This window comes from Plecotus auritus (genome assembly GCF_963455305.1).
Source record: "Plecotus auritus genome assembly, chromosome: 4".
NCBI lineage: Eukaryota > Metazoa > Chordata > Mammalia > Chiroptera > Vespertilionidae > Plecotus > Plecotus auritus.
In genome coordinates, this window is record NC_137775.1 from 38,591,116 (window position 1) to 38,607,892 (window position 16,777).

The 16,777-nt window shown below is 41.8% G+C and overlaps 1 protein-coding gene across 5 annotated transcripts in view; it reads right to left on the reverse strand.

Annotated features, from left to right (window-relative positions):
• Positions 1-8,545: 8,545 nt before the first annotated feature.
• RPF2 (ribosome production factor 2 homolog) overlaps positions 8,546-16,777 on the reverse strand; it is a 39,960-nt gene continuing 31,728 nt past the window's right edge. For all 5 annotated transcript variants that reach the window (XM_080666861.1, XM_080666862.1, XM_080666858.1 and 2 more), the window contains 2 exons: positions 9,512-9,656; positions 8,546-8,789 (listed from right to left, as the gene is read on the reverse strand). In XM_080666861.1, the coding sequence (XP_080522987.1) occupies positions 8,610-8,789; positions 9,512-9,656 (325 nt within the window). In that variant the 3' untranslated portion in view covers positions 8,546-8,609. The remainder of the gene's footprint in view (positions 8,790-9,511; positions 9,657-16,777) is intronic.

Here is a 16,777-nt window from a genome sequence, read left to right on the forward strand (position 1 = left end):
ATTCAAGACTCCTTTTTGATTAAAACAAAACACTTAACAAACTAGGAATAGGAAGAAATTTCCTCAACTTGATACAGGGCATTTACAAAAAACTCATAGTGAACATCATACTTAATGGTGAAAGACTGGGTATTTTATGAGAAACAAGACCAGGATGGCCTTTCTCCCATTTCTATTCAACATTGTGCAGGACATTCTAGGCAGGGCAACTAGGCAAGAATAAGAAATAGAAGGCATCTAGATTGTAAAAGAAGAAGTAAAACGATCCTATAAGCTGATAATGTGATCTTACATACAGAAAATTTTAAAGAATCCACTAAAAACTATTAGAATAAACAAGTTCAGCAAGGTTGCAAAATACAAGAGCAATATACAAATATAAATTGTATTTCTACACAAGTTACAATGAGCACCCAAAAATAAAATAGAAAATAATTCAGTTTCCAAGAGTATCAAAAAGAAAATAAATGGAAAAAATATCCTTGGGTGAGAATTAAAACACACACACACACACACACACACACACACACACATAATTTTAAAGCAACCAATTAATGTATCTTTGTCATGTCAATGTTTCTCTCGCCTCCCTCTCCCCCTTTCTCCCTCCCACTCTCTCTAAAAATGGATGGAAAAATATCCTCAATCCTTGGGTGAGGATTAAAAAAAAAAAGAAGAAGAAATCTGCCAGCTGGTGTTATACCACCTGCCTCATCAGGACCCTTTAACACACAATTCTTTGTCAGACTGCTGCTGCAACCAGCACAAAACAAAACAAAGCCTCACTTTTTTGCCTTTGAATTTCTAGGAAAATGCTGGGAATTATCACCTGTAACACATACCACTGACTGGTCTTGCCCATGATTTTCTGCTGTCTTTAATTGGGTCCTTGTCCTATTAAATTTTAGCTGAGCTCTCAAGAGAGCATCAGAGATGTCAGTTTCTCTTAATGCCACAGCTTTCACACCCAGCACCGCACTGCCTGCTGTCCCTTCCTCTCTCCTATGCCACTTTGAGGAGCTCCCATGCCACTTGAATTTTATTTGCTTATTGACTTTCCAAGATTCTGTCTAATCCAATCCTTCTCCAAGGTCTCCCTGAAGGGGGAGGAAAGTGCTGGGGATAAAGCTCAGACACATTTATGACAAAAGGCTAGCCTTAAGGGATGAGCCCAATGAATGAAAACAGGGAGTAATGGGACAGTCATGCGTTCTCATACTCTTTCCCTTAGTGCCATAAACCCCCAGCTGCCTCCGAGAGGCTGAGCCAGAGGTACTGTTGCAGGCTGTCATTTAAATTCATGTCTCAGTCAGGCCCTGGCCAGGTAGCTCAGTTGGTTAGAGTGCTGTCTCAATATACCAAAGCTGTGGGTTTGATACCCAATCAGGGCACATACAAGAATCAACCAATGAAGGTGTACATAAGTGGAGCTACAAATTGATGTTTTAGCTCTCTCTCTCTCTCTCTCTAAAAAGTAAATAAATAAAAGAGCATATATATATTTAAAAAAAAAAGTATCTGCCCTAGCTGGTTTTGCTCAGTGGCTAGAGCATCGGCCTATGGACTGAAGGGTCCCGGGATCGATTCCCAGTGTGGGGCGTGCAAGAGGTAGCTGATCAATGATTCTCTCTCATCATTGATGTTTCTCTCTCTCTCCCTTCCTCTCTGAAATCAATAAAAATATATATTTTTAAAAAAACCATGTCCCAGTCAGGTCACCTTCCCATCTACTTTTGTCACATGACTGGGAACTAACTAAGGGATTGGAAAATAAACGTCCCAACTCCATATGAAATGCACCAGTTAAATAGGTTGTGCTTTGCCCTCCGGGCACCTCTCTGAGCTCACCTGCAGTGTTTGAGAAGGACAGAGGAGTTACCTGAGCACAGTCTCAACTCTAACTCTGGTTGCAGGTCCCTTCCCCTGATCTGGTGTCCAGCGGTAGTGCTTCTGCAGCTTGTGGTTCCAGCTGAGCAGGAGAGCATGCCTCACAGAGCCAACATCTGCTCCTCTGCTTCCAGCGGAGCCCTCAGAAATAGAGCTCTGAGCTTGAGACACCAATCTCAATCCAATAAGTGTACTTAAAAACTCAGGGGCTTTGATCGTTGCTTGGCAGAAGCCCTAACTGCTAACGACCAGAAGCTTTGCCATTTCCTCTTTATCTGTCTTCTTTCATACTGCCCCAGCTCTGCTTAGTAGCAGAGGTCTACACAATGCCAGACCTTTCTCCCAGTGTTTGGAACACACCAGAGTGTGGGTGAAGGGTGGGGCGGGGATGAGAAGGGTTGGGGGAGGGAAGAGAAAGTTCTTTAAAGGAAGACGCAGAACAAAAACAGAATTAAAATGCATGGTTATCTACAAAGAAAGGCCTACCTTACATATATGGCATATTTTGAAACTTTTTTTCCGAACGATTCTGAAATGGAAAGAGTGCAGACTGGCTTCAATTTAACCATGGCACCATTAAAAACCCTAACATGGCCCCTCTGAGTGTTGCAGGAAACACAGTGATAACCTTTGCTGTTTTTATACTTGAACAACTCAAATTGTTGGTGTGAGAGGAAAACAACATACATTTAAAAGCAAGTTGACATTCTTCTCACAGCCAGCATAAATCTCAAGCCAGCAAGCCCATTTTATCTTGTTCACAGTAGCTTATTTCAGTGGCTATGAATATAATTTCATAACGTATATATTCATATTTGCCTTCAATGCAATTATAGGATGTTTTGATCATTTCTGTGACCTATTAAAAGTACAGTAAGGAAATTTGAAGACCCTGTATTTTTGCAGGCTCTTAATTTTATAATGGACAAAGCACTGATAACTGAAATTTCATTTAAAAACAAACCAACCTTCCCCTGTTGGTCAAATTGTAGCAGTGGTTTTAACTTCCATTTTAAAGCTTCTTTGAATCCTTTCCTGGTCCCACCCTTCTGGGGGATAGGGAGGCAAAATGGCTATAAATATAAATGAAAGAGAGATCGGGAGAAGCTAATCAGGTCATTAAAAACTGACTTTGGGTTAGTTCTCCCCTGCTCCCCACCTTCCTTGACTTGGGTAATAACATCTCTCCTTTGGATTACGTTCAATACCAAAAAAGTAAATAAATTTTTAAAAATCAGCATTTAAGTTATAAAAAGGAACCAAATTTGTTAAATCATATGTAGCTTGGTATTAGTATTAACATGCTACAAAAATTACAAGGAGTTTGGTATTTAAAACAAACACACAAACAAATCTGCTTTCCTCATCTAACAAACCCCAAAGTTAAGTAAAACTTAAGACAGGCAATTTTACCACCTCCATTGAAATAAATACACATTCTCCAATTTTATATATGTTGTGTCCTAAAGCTCAAAAACAAGTGACAAAATATACTTCCCTCAAAAACAGTGATATGAATGGAGATCAAGGATTACAGATAGTTCTACAACTACAACAGACTTTTTAATAATGTCTTTGAATGAGATTTCAGTAATACTATATAATACTTCTCTTAGTGAAGAGGATGCGTTCAAATACTAGACACTCTTATCAAATATAAAAATTACAAAGGAAAGCTCAAACAAGAATGTTATGGATTAAAACAGTGGTCGGCAAACTCATTAGTCAACAGAGCCAAGTATCAACAGTACAATGATTGAAATTTCTTTTGAGAGCCAAATTTTTTAAACTTAAACTTCTTCTAACGCCACTTCTTCAAAATAGACTCGCCCAGGCCGTGGTATTTTGTGGAAGAGCCACACTCAAGGGGCCAAAGAGCCGCATGTGGCTCGTGAGCCGCAGTTTGCCGACCACTGGATTAAAACAAACAAAACCACTCTTCAGACAATGTCCCATATACAGAAACGTGGCTATCTTTACATTAATATTGAAATTTGTTGAGGTAGATCTTCCTGGTGGAAAGGGGTCAAGGTGTCACAGGGCCCACCCTGTAAATGGCTAGTGAGAGACCCATTGCTTTGCCTTCTGAAACACTATCTCCATTAGCATTAGCTGGACCAGTCAGGGCTCACGCATTGGGGAAGGAGTATGTATCCTTCATTTCTGATGCCCTTTATGGCTCCCTTCTCTCCAACTATGGCCCATCTAATTGCAGATGGCACGGTATGAATCATTTTAGCCCCTTTTCCCTATTGAGACATAAAATGCAAATGTCTGCTTCAAATCTAAAACTGTATGGATTTTTGGTTAAATGAATAATCAAGCAACAAGGGTAAATGAGTGATTCCAATTCCCTCATTTTTATGGAGAAGACATTATTAGCCATCTGGAAAGGGGAGAGGGAAGGCTAAGAAATGGACTTACCAGAGCAGGGAAAGAATACAGAAGGTAAAATTGAGGCTCTAGCTTTTAGTGTCAGCAAACACACAAATGCATATGCACATCTGGGAATGGAGGAGCTCCTTGACATGGACTTGAAAACAAAAGCATCTCTACTTCATGTAACAAGTTATGTTTATGTATGCTTGTACTTTTATGACATGATTGGCTTTTACTAGTATAGGAGTTTCTTTGCCAGGGACTCAAACAAGGAACCTAAATTCTACACTTAGGGAAAATAAGTATACAATACTGAAAGGAGAAAATAGAAAGTTTCTTCCCATTTTCCTAGGCACAGGGCCAGTCTTCAAGAAAATTTCAGGCCTGGCTGGCATGTTTCGGTGGTTGAGCGTCGACCTACGAACCAGAGGTCACAGTTTGATTCCTGGTCAGGGCACAAACCTAGGTTGTAAGTTCCATCTGTAGTCGGGGAATGTACGGGAGACGACCGATCAATGTTCTCTCTCTCTCACTTCCTCTCTCTAAAAAACCTATTAAAAATAAAATTTACTAAAAAATAAATTAAAAATCAAACTGCTTTCTGACCCAGTGATTCCACTTCTGGGTATATATCTGAAAAAGCTCAAAACACTAATTCGAAAGAACATATGCACCCTTATGTACATTGCAGCACTACCTACAATAGTCAAGATTTGAAAACAGCCCAAGTGCCCATCAGTAGATGAGTGGATAAAAAAAACTGGGGTAGGTTTACACAATGGAATACTACTTGGCTGTTAAAAAGGGGGGGAAAAGGAACGCTTACCTTTTGCGACAGCATGGATGGACCTGGAGAGTATTATGTCAAGTGAAAGCCAGTTAGAGAAAGACAAGAACCTCGGTTCTTGAACTTAAATTCATTCTGAAGGCTGTTGGAGAAGCCATTTGTTCCAAAACCGAATCATTTTTCCCCCCATTAGAAATAATGTAAATTGAATTAATCTGTTCCAGACCCCAAATGATTCAGCTTTTTGTTTAATGTATTTTTATTTATTTCAGAGAGGGAGAGGGAGAGATAGAAACATCAATGAGAATCATTGATTGGCTGCCTCCTGTACACCCCCTACTGGAGATCGAGCCTGCAACCAGGGCATGTGGCCTGACCAGGAATTAAACCATGACCTCCTGGTTCATAGGTCGGTGCTAAACTACTGAACCACACCAGCTGGGGATGATTCCCTGTTTTAACCTTTCTTACATACAGTACCCATTTAATGTACTGTTTAGTATCTAAACACTTTTTAAAAAATTTATTGAACCACCCCTTATTAACCTTAAACGAATCACTTTTACTAGTAGCATTCAGTCGAGGGATGGCTTTCAAGTCAGCATGGCTGTCACTGCCTAATTGCTTTTCATTTATCCAAATCAACACTTTTTCTACTGTTGTCTGAGCACTGTTTCTTTCACACCCTTAGCAACTTTAGCACTCTTGATGGCCTCTTTGTTTTAAAATTGTGATAATCATTGATTTTGCCAGCAACAAAAGCATTATCTCCTTAGTCTGTTGCCTGAGATACGCTTTTTGTCATGCTAAGATATCAGCTTGAAAGGGTTGTCAGTTCAAACCAAAGTAACTGAAACATTTTTTCTGTGAACTTGACAACCGAACTGTTTTGAGTGGGAGACTTTGAGAAACGGGTTTGACTGTACCATTTCACTTATATGGGGTATCTAATGAACAAAATAAACTAACAAAATAGAAACAGACTCATAGATACAGAGAACAGACTGACAGCTGTCAGTGGGGAAAGGGTTGGCAGGCTGGGTAAAAAAGGTGAAGGCATTAAGCAAAAACAAACAAAAAACCTCACAGACACATTTCCAGAAGTTATGGGGGAGGGGCGAGAGGTAGGAGAGGGAAAGGGGAGATAAATGGGTGATGGAAGGAGACTTCGTCAACACACATAAAATACACAAATGATGTATTATAGAATTGTATGCCTAAAACCTATAATTTTACTAACCAATGCCACCACAATAAATTCAATCCTATCTAAAAAAAGGGTAATATGCAAATTAACCATCACTCTGTCACAAAGATGGCAGTGCCCAGTCCTCTCAGCCCGGCCAGAGTCCATCAGTCCCGGGGGGGCAGCCACTGAGAGTGGGCAGCGTCCCGCGCCCAGCCTCGGATGGGCCTCTGGGCTGCAGAGAGCCTCTGGGCAGTGGGCGCAGAGTGGCCAGGCCCCGCAGAGAGCTACTGCCACATGGATTCGTGCACAGGGCTACTAGTAAAAATATAAAAATTCAAAACAAGCTGAAAACACCCAAGGCCTTTGTGTAACCTTTAGCTGCCTAGTACCCTAAAGTGCCATGTCCTAAATCCTACCCTTTCTTTCTCAGTCTACACCTTACAAAACTTCCTTTCACCCCGGCTGGCGTAGCCCAGTGGTTGAGCATTGATCTATGAACCAGGAAGTCACAATTCAATTCCTGGTCAGGGAACATGCCCAGGTTTTGGGCTCAATGCCCAGTGTGTGTGTGTGTGTGCACACATGCGCGCACACACGCAGGTGTGCAGGAGGCAGCCAGTCGATGATTCTTTCATCATTTATATTTCTCTCTCCTTCTCCTTCCACTCTGAAATAAATAAAAATATAAAAAAACTCCTTTCTCTCAGGGAAGGGGGGTTAGAGGACCACTTAGTAGTTGAATCTCAAGAATACCAGTAAGGTGATATGTCCATGATCAGGTAGTAGACATCTTAGAGACTTGTGTTCTATGACACAAAGTTTAAAATCTCAAATTAATCTCTAACTGGTAGAATTTCAGGCAAAATAACTGAAAAATAAAAAATAAAAAGCCAGGTTGTAGGTGTATGTTGTCAGATGGGGTTAACTTTCCAGGTAGGCCTTACTGAGCCAATTCTGCTTTTCATGGCTTCCTCCTTTTATCTAAAGCTTAACTCAGAAACTCTCTCAAGATACCATGGCTGTTCTGGAGACCCCTCCTCAGTCACTCACCCAATTACATAGGGGACTTTGCAGGGCAATGGACAGATGGAAATATACCATAGAGAAAAATATGGCACACCAGAGTGTAATATCTAAAGTGAGATTATTACTGTTCATAATATCCTATCTAATAAGAGAGTAATATGCAAATTGACCGTACCTCTGCTACACCCACCAGCCACGCCCACCAGCCAATCAGGAGGGAATATGCAAATAAACCCAACCAAGATGGCTACGGCCACAGAGAGCAGGAGGGAGGCTTGGGTTTCCCTGGCAATGGAGGAAGACAAGCTTTCCGCCTGCCCTTGCTGGCCCAGGCCTCCACTCAATGCTACAAAGTTTCAATTATAGAAGATAAATAAATCCCAACAGAAATGGCGGCAGCCATGGAGCTGGAGAGAGGAGGCTAGGGTTGCCCGTGGCGATGGAGGAAGCAAGCTTCTGCAGCCCTGGCCTGCTTTGGCCTCTGCTTAAGGCTACAAAGTTTCAATTATAGAAGATACATAAACCCCAACAGAAATGGCTGCCGCCACGGAGCGAGCAGAAGGCTTGGCTCCACTCCAGGCTACAAAGTTTCAATTGTAGAAGATAAATAAACCCCAGATACCAGGGCCCCTGCTTGGGTCACCAGGGGGCGGGGCCGGCCTGCAAACTACCACAGGCCCCTCGCCCAGGCCGCCCCACACCCTAAGAGAACCCCCACCCTGATCTGGGACACCCTTCAGGGCAAACCAGCTGGCCCCTACCCATGCACCAGGCCTCTATCCTAATAAAAGAGTAATATGCAGATTGACCATCACTCCAACACACAAGATGGCTGCCCCCATGTGGACACAAGATAGCCACCACAAGATGGCCAGCAGGGGAGGGCAGTTGGGAGTGACCAGGCCGGCAGAGGAGGGAAGTTGGGGGCAAACAGGCTGGCAGGGGAGCAGTTAGACATCAATCAGGCTGGCAGAGGAGTGGTTAGGGGCTGATCAGGCTGGCACGCAGAAGCGGTTAAGGGCAATCAGGAAGGCAGGCAGGCGAGCAGTTGGGAGCCAGCAGTCCTGGATTGTGAGAGGGATGTCCGACTGCCCGTTTAGCCAGTCGGACATCCCTCGAGGGGTCCCAGATTGGAGAGGGTGCAGGCTAGGCTGCGGGACACCCCCCAGCCCCCGTGCATGAATTTTATGCACCGGGCGTCTAGTATATAATATACTTTAGGTAAACTATGTTATAAAAATATACAAAATCTTGTAAGAAAGAAACTTAGAAATGACTGATGCTTGATAATTCTCTTTATGTCAACAGACTACAATGAAACCAGTTTTTGGCTAAGTTCCATCAATTTTTTTTAATTCTCTTTGACTTTCTCTCCTGGTCTTCTGTTATCCTTTCTACAGGTCGCTTCTTCAGCCCCTTCATTTTTCTGGTTTGTAGTTTGCTTAGGTCTTGCTTCTGCATATGAATCCTTCCATAAGTTGTACCAAAAGTATCATGGGAGATATTTTTCTTTTTCTTTGGCTATGGAAGAGAATATATATATTTAATGGTCTCTACTATCATGAACTGGCAAAAAAAAATCTAATGTACAACTACCTTACTAATTTCCACTAGTGAGCATCCCTTCAATGCTATAGAGTCCTTATCAACCTTTCTTCTCAAATATAAGTGTACATAGAAATCACTTGCAGATCTTGTTAAAATGCAGATTATAATTCAGTAAGTCTAGGGCGGGACCTGAGATTCAGTATTTTTAACAATTCCCTGGTAAATTGTCAGACCCCACACTTTGGTACACAACATAAGAGACTACACTAACCTTTAACATGCATTGAGAGAATTTCCTGTGTTTAGCTTCAAGAATTGTGACTATCATATCTTTATTGGCATTCCAGAGATGTCATCTCTACTTGTCTTTTAAAACCATTCAAAAGCCAGAACACTTTTTATGCAAGCACATCCTGTGCTCTAATTCCCCAGTCTTCACAATACCCAAAACAATTTTCTTTTTGGCTGAAAACTGGCAGCAATCTTGGCTACCAGAAAGTTCTCAGCCACACTCGATCCTGGTTTCTGCAACTCGTTTATTATCCTTTGTAGTTTGCTTATTTGCATCTTCCTCCTTTTCTTGGCTCTGGGAGTCTGATTTTATCTGTTATATTGATCTCTTTAGGTATGCCCTTTAATGTATGCCACAAATCCTTTTTGGAAAGAGTGGAATATACAATCCACCAGTCATGTACCTTGAGGGCTTTTGGCATTTTCATGGATAATTTATAAAGGTCATCTGAGGCCAGATGTGTCCTCCTCAGCACCAGGTCCAATGAGGGTCCCATCTCTTCCAATTCAATCCGTGGTGTTCTGCAACCAGACTTCTTCAACAGCAGCCTTCGTAAATAGGAAAAAGAAAATGTTGCTCCGACTTTGATAAACATCCTATCCCTACCCAATATCTTTGTCCAAGAGAATTACAGGTCTACAAAATGACGAGAAGAAAAAAGAGGGAAGCATAGTAAGGAATACCCAAGAGAGCAGCAAACACCAGGAAGTGCGTGTGCAAAAACTCATTACCAGCCCTTTGGGCCTTAAGTGCGTCACATGCAGATAGCCTACACAGTCCACCCATGGGGGTGCATTTACTGGCCACAGTAGGAGTCACAGTGATAAATATGCTGTATAAGACACAGCAATTTACAACTAATTGAACAAAGCCAAAGAAGAAGAAGAAAAATACCCCTAGGTATTGTAAGCTTAGGGTCCCTAGCCCTAGGATTTGTAAAGAGCTGAAATGTGTGTTTTTTTAAGCTATACTGACATTAAAAGATAAATAGATATTAAAAAGAAATGAATATAAAAAGATAAATGAATATTAGTATGGGACTTGAAGGGAGCAAACACAGGGAAAAAGAGCCTAAAAGAGAGTCCTTAGGCAGCCATTCTCTTTATATGGTTCCAAGAGGAGAGAGAGAGAATGCATGTCTCAGGCTCACTAAAGGGAAAATAGTTTTAGAAGCTAAAGTTGGCTGGTTTAGGGCAACTTCCCAAAGAGCTAATACCAAGCATACAGGAGCAGCGATCATTTGACTGTCATATCACACATACTTCTGCATTTACATCCACATTTTCAGTACCTCCAAATAAACCATATGTATAATGCTGAACTCATATCAAGATTAGTATCTTGATGAATACATCAAGAAAAAATGTGTTCAGTTGACTAAGAAATCAGGGAAATTACATAGAAAATTTCAATTAAAAAGTTTTCTACCACTGCCCTAATGCAGCTCAGGTGCCGCTCAGGTGGTTGGGCAGCGCCCCATGCACCGAATGGCTGTCAGTTCCATTCCCAGTCAGGGTACATGCCTGTGCTGTGGGCTCCATCTCTAGTTGAGGGTGTGCAAGAGGCAGCTGGTCGATGTTTCTCTCTCTCTTCCTCTCTTTCTAAAAAATACCAAATCAATTAAAAAAAATTTTTTTTAAGTTTTCTACTGCTTAAGATGCTCATTTTCAAATAAATGGAAAACCTGTTGATCCAGAACAACTCATGGCATGCCTGATGAATTCAGGTTCCCCGAGTACCACTAGGTGTGGCAAGACTGCTTTAAAGCACCTTTTTATTTATAGAAGCGTGCTCCTAACAAAGTAATTTTTTAGAAATATATTTTTATTAATTTCAGAGAGGAAGGAAGAGGGAGAGAGAGATAGAAACATCAATGATGAGATTCATTGACTGGCTGCCTCCTGCACGTTCCCTGCACATGGGGAGCGAGCCCGCAACCTCGGCATGTGCCCTTGACCGGAATCCAACCTGGGACCCTTTAGTCTGCAGGTCGATGCTCTATCCACTGAGCCAAACTGGCGAGAGCCTAATAAAGTAATTTTTAAATGGTATTCTAATTGATTATCTTCTCTATATATAAAAGGCTAATATGCAAGGTGTCCCCTTGGGAGTTCGACTGGGAGTTTGATCACTTGCTATGACATACACTGACCACCAGGGGTGGCATGGAACAAAGGAAGGCCCCAGCTGGCAGCCAGCAGCTGGGGAAAGGAAGGCCCCAGGCAACAGGCAGAAGGCCCTGATCGGCCCTGATCATTGGCCAGGCCTAGGGACCCTACCCATGCACGAATTTTGTGCACTGGGCCTCTAGTTTCCAATTAACTATATATGTTGCTATTTTTCAAAGAAGTTATAGTGCCATCCTGTCTATGTAAATGACCTAATCTTAATCACTTTACCAAGCATGAGTACTGCTCAAAAACAGAAGGAAATGCTCTCTAGTTTTCAGTCCCCTGCCCATGGTTTCTGGTGATAGGCCTATGAAGCTTTAGATCAGCTGTGGGCAAACTACGGCCCACGGGCCGGATCCGGCCCGTTCGGCTGTTCTATCCGGCCCGCAGAGCCAAAAGAGCAGAGGGTTCTCTTGCTCTCCCCTCCGCTCCTTTACTTTGAATTTATATTAGTTCACACAAACACTCCATCCATGCTTTTGTTCCGGCCCTCCGGTCCAGTTTAAGAACCCATTGTGGTCCTCGAGTCAAAAAGTTTGCCCACGCCGAAACCGGTTTGGCTCAGTGGATAGAGCGTCGGCCTGCGGACTGAAGGGTCCCGGGTTCGATTCCGGTCAAGGGCGTGTACCTTGGTTGCGGGCACATCCCCAGTGGGAGGTGTGCAGGAGGCAGCTGATCGATGTTTCTCTCTCATCGATGTTTCTGGCTCTCTGTCCCTCTCCCTTCCTCTCTGTAAAATATCAATAAAATATATTAAAAAAAAAAAAAAAAAGTTTGCCCACCCCTGCTTTAGATAGTGATATCTAGAATCTAAAATTATCACTTGTTAATCCTTTAACAACCTCTTCACTCTTTCTCAAAGGCAATATATTAATAGAGAATTTATAAATGATTTTTGTGATTATGCTAAGAAAAATGAAGACGACCACCTGACTGGTGTGGCTCAGTGGTTGAGCTTTGACCTATGAACCAGGAGGTCACGGTTCTATTCCCTGTCAGGGCACATGCCCAGGTTGCGGGCTTGATCCCCAGTGTGAGGCGTGTGGGAGGCAGCAAATCAATGATTCTGATCATTGATATTTCTATTCTTTCTCCCTCTCCTCCCTCTGAAATCAATAAAAATATATTTTAAAAAAAGAAAAGACTATGGTTTATTCATTAAACACAAACAAAATCAAAACCATTCCCTTTGCTTTCATCCCATTATACACATGGCAGGTTTGTTGTTTTTTTTAAAGATAGCATAGTTCCCCCAATCCGTGGTTTCATTGTCCACGGTTTCAGTTACCCATGGTCAACAGTGGCCTGAAAATATTAAATGGAAAATTCCAGAAATAAACTATTCCTAAGTTTTAAACCATGCACTGTTCTGAGTAGCCTCATGAAAGCTCCCACCGTCCTGCTCTGTCAGGGCCCAGGATGTGAATCATCCCTTTGCCCAGCATCTCCATGCTGTACAAGCTTCCTGACCTTCACAGAGTAGCCACCTCAGGATCAGATCAGCTGTTGAGGTATTGAATACTTGTGTTCACGTTACCCTTATTTTACTTAATAATGGCCCAAAGTGCAAGAGTAGTGATACTGACAACTGAGATATGCCAAAGAGAAGCGTTAAGTGCTTCCTTTAAGTGAAAAGATGAAAGTTCTCCATTTACTTGGAGAAGGAAAAAGTCATACACTGAGGTTGCTAAGATCTATGGTAAGAATGAATCTTCTATCCATGAAATTATGAAGAAGGAAAAGGAAATCTGTGGTAGTTTTGCTGTCTTACCTCAAACTGTAAAAGATAAGGTCACAGAGAGAAACCAAGATGGCAGCATAGGTAAACACCTAAAACTCCTGCCTTGCACAACCACTTCAAAACTACAACTAAAAGACAAAAAGGACATCATCCAGAACCACAGGAAGGCTGGCTGAGTGGAAATTCTACAACTAGAAGGGAAGAGAAAAGCACAATGAGACTCAGAGGAGCTGCAGAAGTAAAGTGCAGAGGTACGGAGGCACGCGTGCACATGGAAAGGGCTGGCAACTGAGGACGCAGTTGTCTTTATCAATTGGGAGGGAGACACAAGCTCCTGACTGCTCTGAACTCCAGTTCCGGGTGAGACTCTGGGGACCCAGACTCATACGGGGAGAAACTGGACTGTCTGGCTTCGGGCAAAATTTGAGGGTGCCTTTCTCTTAGAGGTGCTTGCAGTGATTACTGCAGGACACTGAGACCCGGGGGCCTCTTAGGGCAGGGATGAGGATCAGCCATAGCTGTTTGCTCCACCCTGTTGATTCCCGGAGACCCCGCCCCACCCAAGCTGTGCGCAGAGGCTTTTGCATATGAATGGCCTGGCCCTTTGCAATCTAAAGTTATCTAACAAACTGCAGCTGGGTCAGAGAGCTCCAGAACTTCTAAAAGAAGGCCCAAGGCCCCACAGCAGCTTGCATTGCTTCGCAGCTGGGCCTCATCTGGGCACCTTCAAACCCCAAACAAAGAAGAGGAATCTGCATATCTCTCTGTAGCTTCTGCTGGGTGGCCTCAGGCAGAGGCTAAATTTGCACCTCCTTGGAGATCCAAGAGCCAGTGTACCCAGTGGTCAGTGTGAGACCATACCAGATTACAACTCCTCAGATCCACTGGGACACACTCAGGGGGCAGACTCAGTGAGCACCAAAGCCCCACAGAAGCAAGTCTCCATAAGAGTGTCTCCAATACAGAAGTTCTCCCAGCATAGACACAGCTGGTCCTCATCACAGCCAATTGGCCTGGAGGTCAATTCCTCCCAGTGATACCAACAACAATCAAGGCTTAACTACAACAGGACTGTGCACACAGCCCACAAAGGGGTGCACCAAAATGTCCACCTCAGGTAATTGGGGAGGCTGAGCCACTGGGCCTTATAGGACACCTAGCACACAAAGTCCCTCTATTAACACAGGGAAGAAGCCAAAATGCGGAGACAAAGAAACAGATCACAAATGAAATAAATGGAGGAAAGCAAACGACAAGATATAGAGTTCAAAACCATGGTTGTAAGGTTTTTCAAGAATCTTCTAGAAACTTCTGAGAAATTTAGTGAGACCCTTGAGGATATGAAAAAGGACCAACTAGAAATTAAGCATACACTGACTGAAATAAAGAATAATATACAGAGATCCAACAGCAGACTAGAGGATCACAAGAATCAAGTCAAAGATTTGAAATACGAAGAAGCAAAAAAACACCCAACCGGAAAAGCAAAAAGAAAAAAGAATCCAAAAATATGAAGATAGTGTAAGGAGCCTCTGGGACAACTTCAAGCGTACCAACATCCGAATTATTGGGGTGCCAGAAGAGAGAGAGCAAGATATTGAAAACCTATTTGAAGAAATAATGACAGAAAACTTCCCCCACCTGGTGAAAGAAATAGACTTACGAGTCCAGGAAGCGCAGAGAACCCCAAACAAGAGGACTCTAAAGAGGACCACACCAAGACACATCATAATTAAAATGCCAAGAGCAAAAGACAAAGAGAGAATCTTGAAAGCAGCAAGAGAAAAACAGTTAGTTACCTACAAGGGAGCATCCATACAACTGTCAGCTGATTTCTCAACAGAAACTATGCAGGCCAGATGGGAGTGGCAAGAAATATTCAAAGTGATGAATAGCAAGAACCTATAACCAAGATTACTCTACCCAGCAAAGCTATCATTCAGAGTTGAAGGGCAGATAAAGAACTTCACAGATAAGAAAAAGCTAAAGGAGTTCATCACCACCAAACCAGGATTATATGAAATGCTGAAGGGTATTCTTTAAGAAGAGGAAGAAGAAGAAAAAGGTAAAGATAAAAACTATGAACAACAAATACATATCTATCAAAAAGTGAATCTAAAAATCAAGTGAATAAAAAATCTGATGAACAGAATAAACTGGTGAATATAATAGAATCAGGGGCATAGAAAGGGAGTGGACTGACAATTCTTAGGGGTAAGGGGTGTGGGGGGTGTGGGAAGAGACTGTACAAAAATCATACACCTATGGATGAGCACAGCTGGGGGTGGGGTAAGGGCAGAGGGTGGGGTGAGAACGGGGTGGAGGGGAGCTATGGGGGGAAAAAAGAGGAACAACTGTAATAATCTGAACAATAAAGATTTATTTAAAAAACTAAAAAAAATATGTAAGTTAAGATGAAAAGAGACATTAAATTCATGGGTGGAAGACATGAACAGAACATGTGTTCTGATTGACAGCAATGTGTCGCACCACAAAGAATTGAGCCTATATGAAGACTTCAGCAAGGGATCCTCTAAAACAAGTACACCAAACCATTTACTTCAAGTAAGGGGTGGTTACAGATTCAGGAATAGGTTTGCACTGAAAATATAAAAATTACTGGAGAGGCACATCTGTTGATGAAAAAACTAACGAACTGAAGAAGTTGAATAGGGTTCAATACTTACTATCCTTGGTTTCAGGCACCTACTTGGAGGGTATTGGAACATATGACCCATGGATAAGGGAGGACTACTGTACACATTTCAATTCCAGGCTTTCCTACCTCCAACCAAATATCTATTGCCCAGAACTTTTACATCATATGCCTAACCTCAGATCCTAACCTCAAGTTTTGTTTTGTTTTCCCTATAAGCTCTAAATCAAAAGTGACATTCAGTTTTGCAAGACCATATGGTATAAGATAAAGGGACACAAAGACAAACAGAATTCAGTTCCTTCCCTCTCAAATGGGCTCCAGCTATTAGACATGCTAATTGATCATTTCCATAAGCTTTTAAATATTATTTGCATACTTCTTGAGAAAGACTGGCATTACCACTCTTGTTCAAATCATAATTTCCTTATTGTTCTGCCTTGCATATCCCTCTTCTGCTGAGGTTCTGTTCTCATTATTTAAACCTCTTGTCTAATAAGTAATGTTTGCTTGTAAAGGTATGCTAACACTTCCTGTTTTGCTTACAGTATTTATCCCCATAAAACAAAACCAATGCCATTGCAAAGACACGTGTGGAAGTTATTAAAGATTTTATTTCATACTAGGTGTACTGGTTAATAACGTGAATTTTTCAATAGATGGAGTTACACATATGTTGATATATATATGTGATTTGATATGTATGCTATTTTGTTGTATTGACAACAAGCTTCAAAACTTCATATGTTGAATTTGCTGAAGGTGTTAATAGCATAGATATTTTTACACTTAAAAATGTGGAATTTCGTGCCAAAAAAAGAGCATTTGTGGGACATTTTAATTCATTACTTTGAAGAAAAGTGCTGCTGAATACTTCAGGAAGCTTATTGTGAACATGCTCCATCTCAAGATACTTGTGAACGCTGGTTTAAACGCTTTAAAAGGATGATTTTGATGTGAAAGACTAAGACGTCCAGGTCAACCGAAAAAGTTTGAAGACCAACAATTACAAGCATTATTGGATGAAGATGCATGTCAAACTCAAAAACAACTTGCAGAAAGATTAAATGTTGCTCTGCAAACCATTTCCGATCATTTACA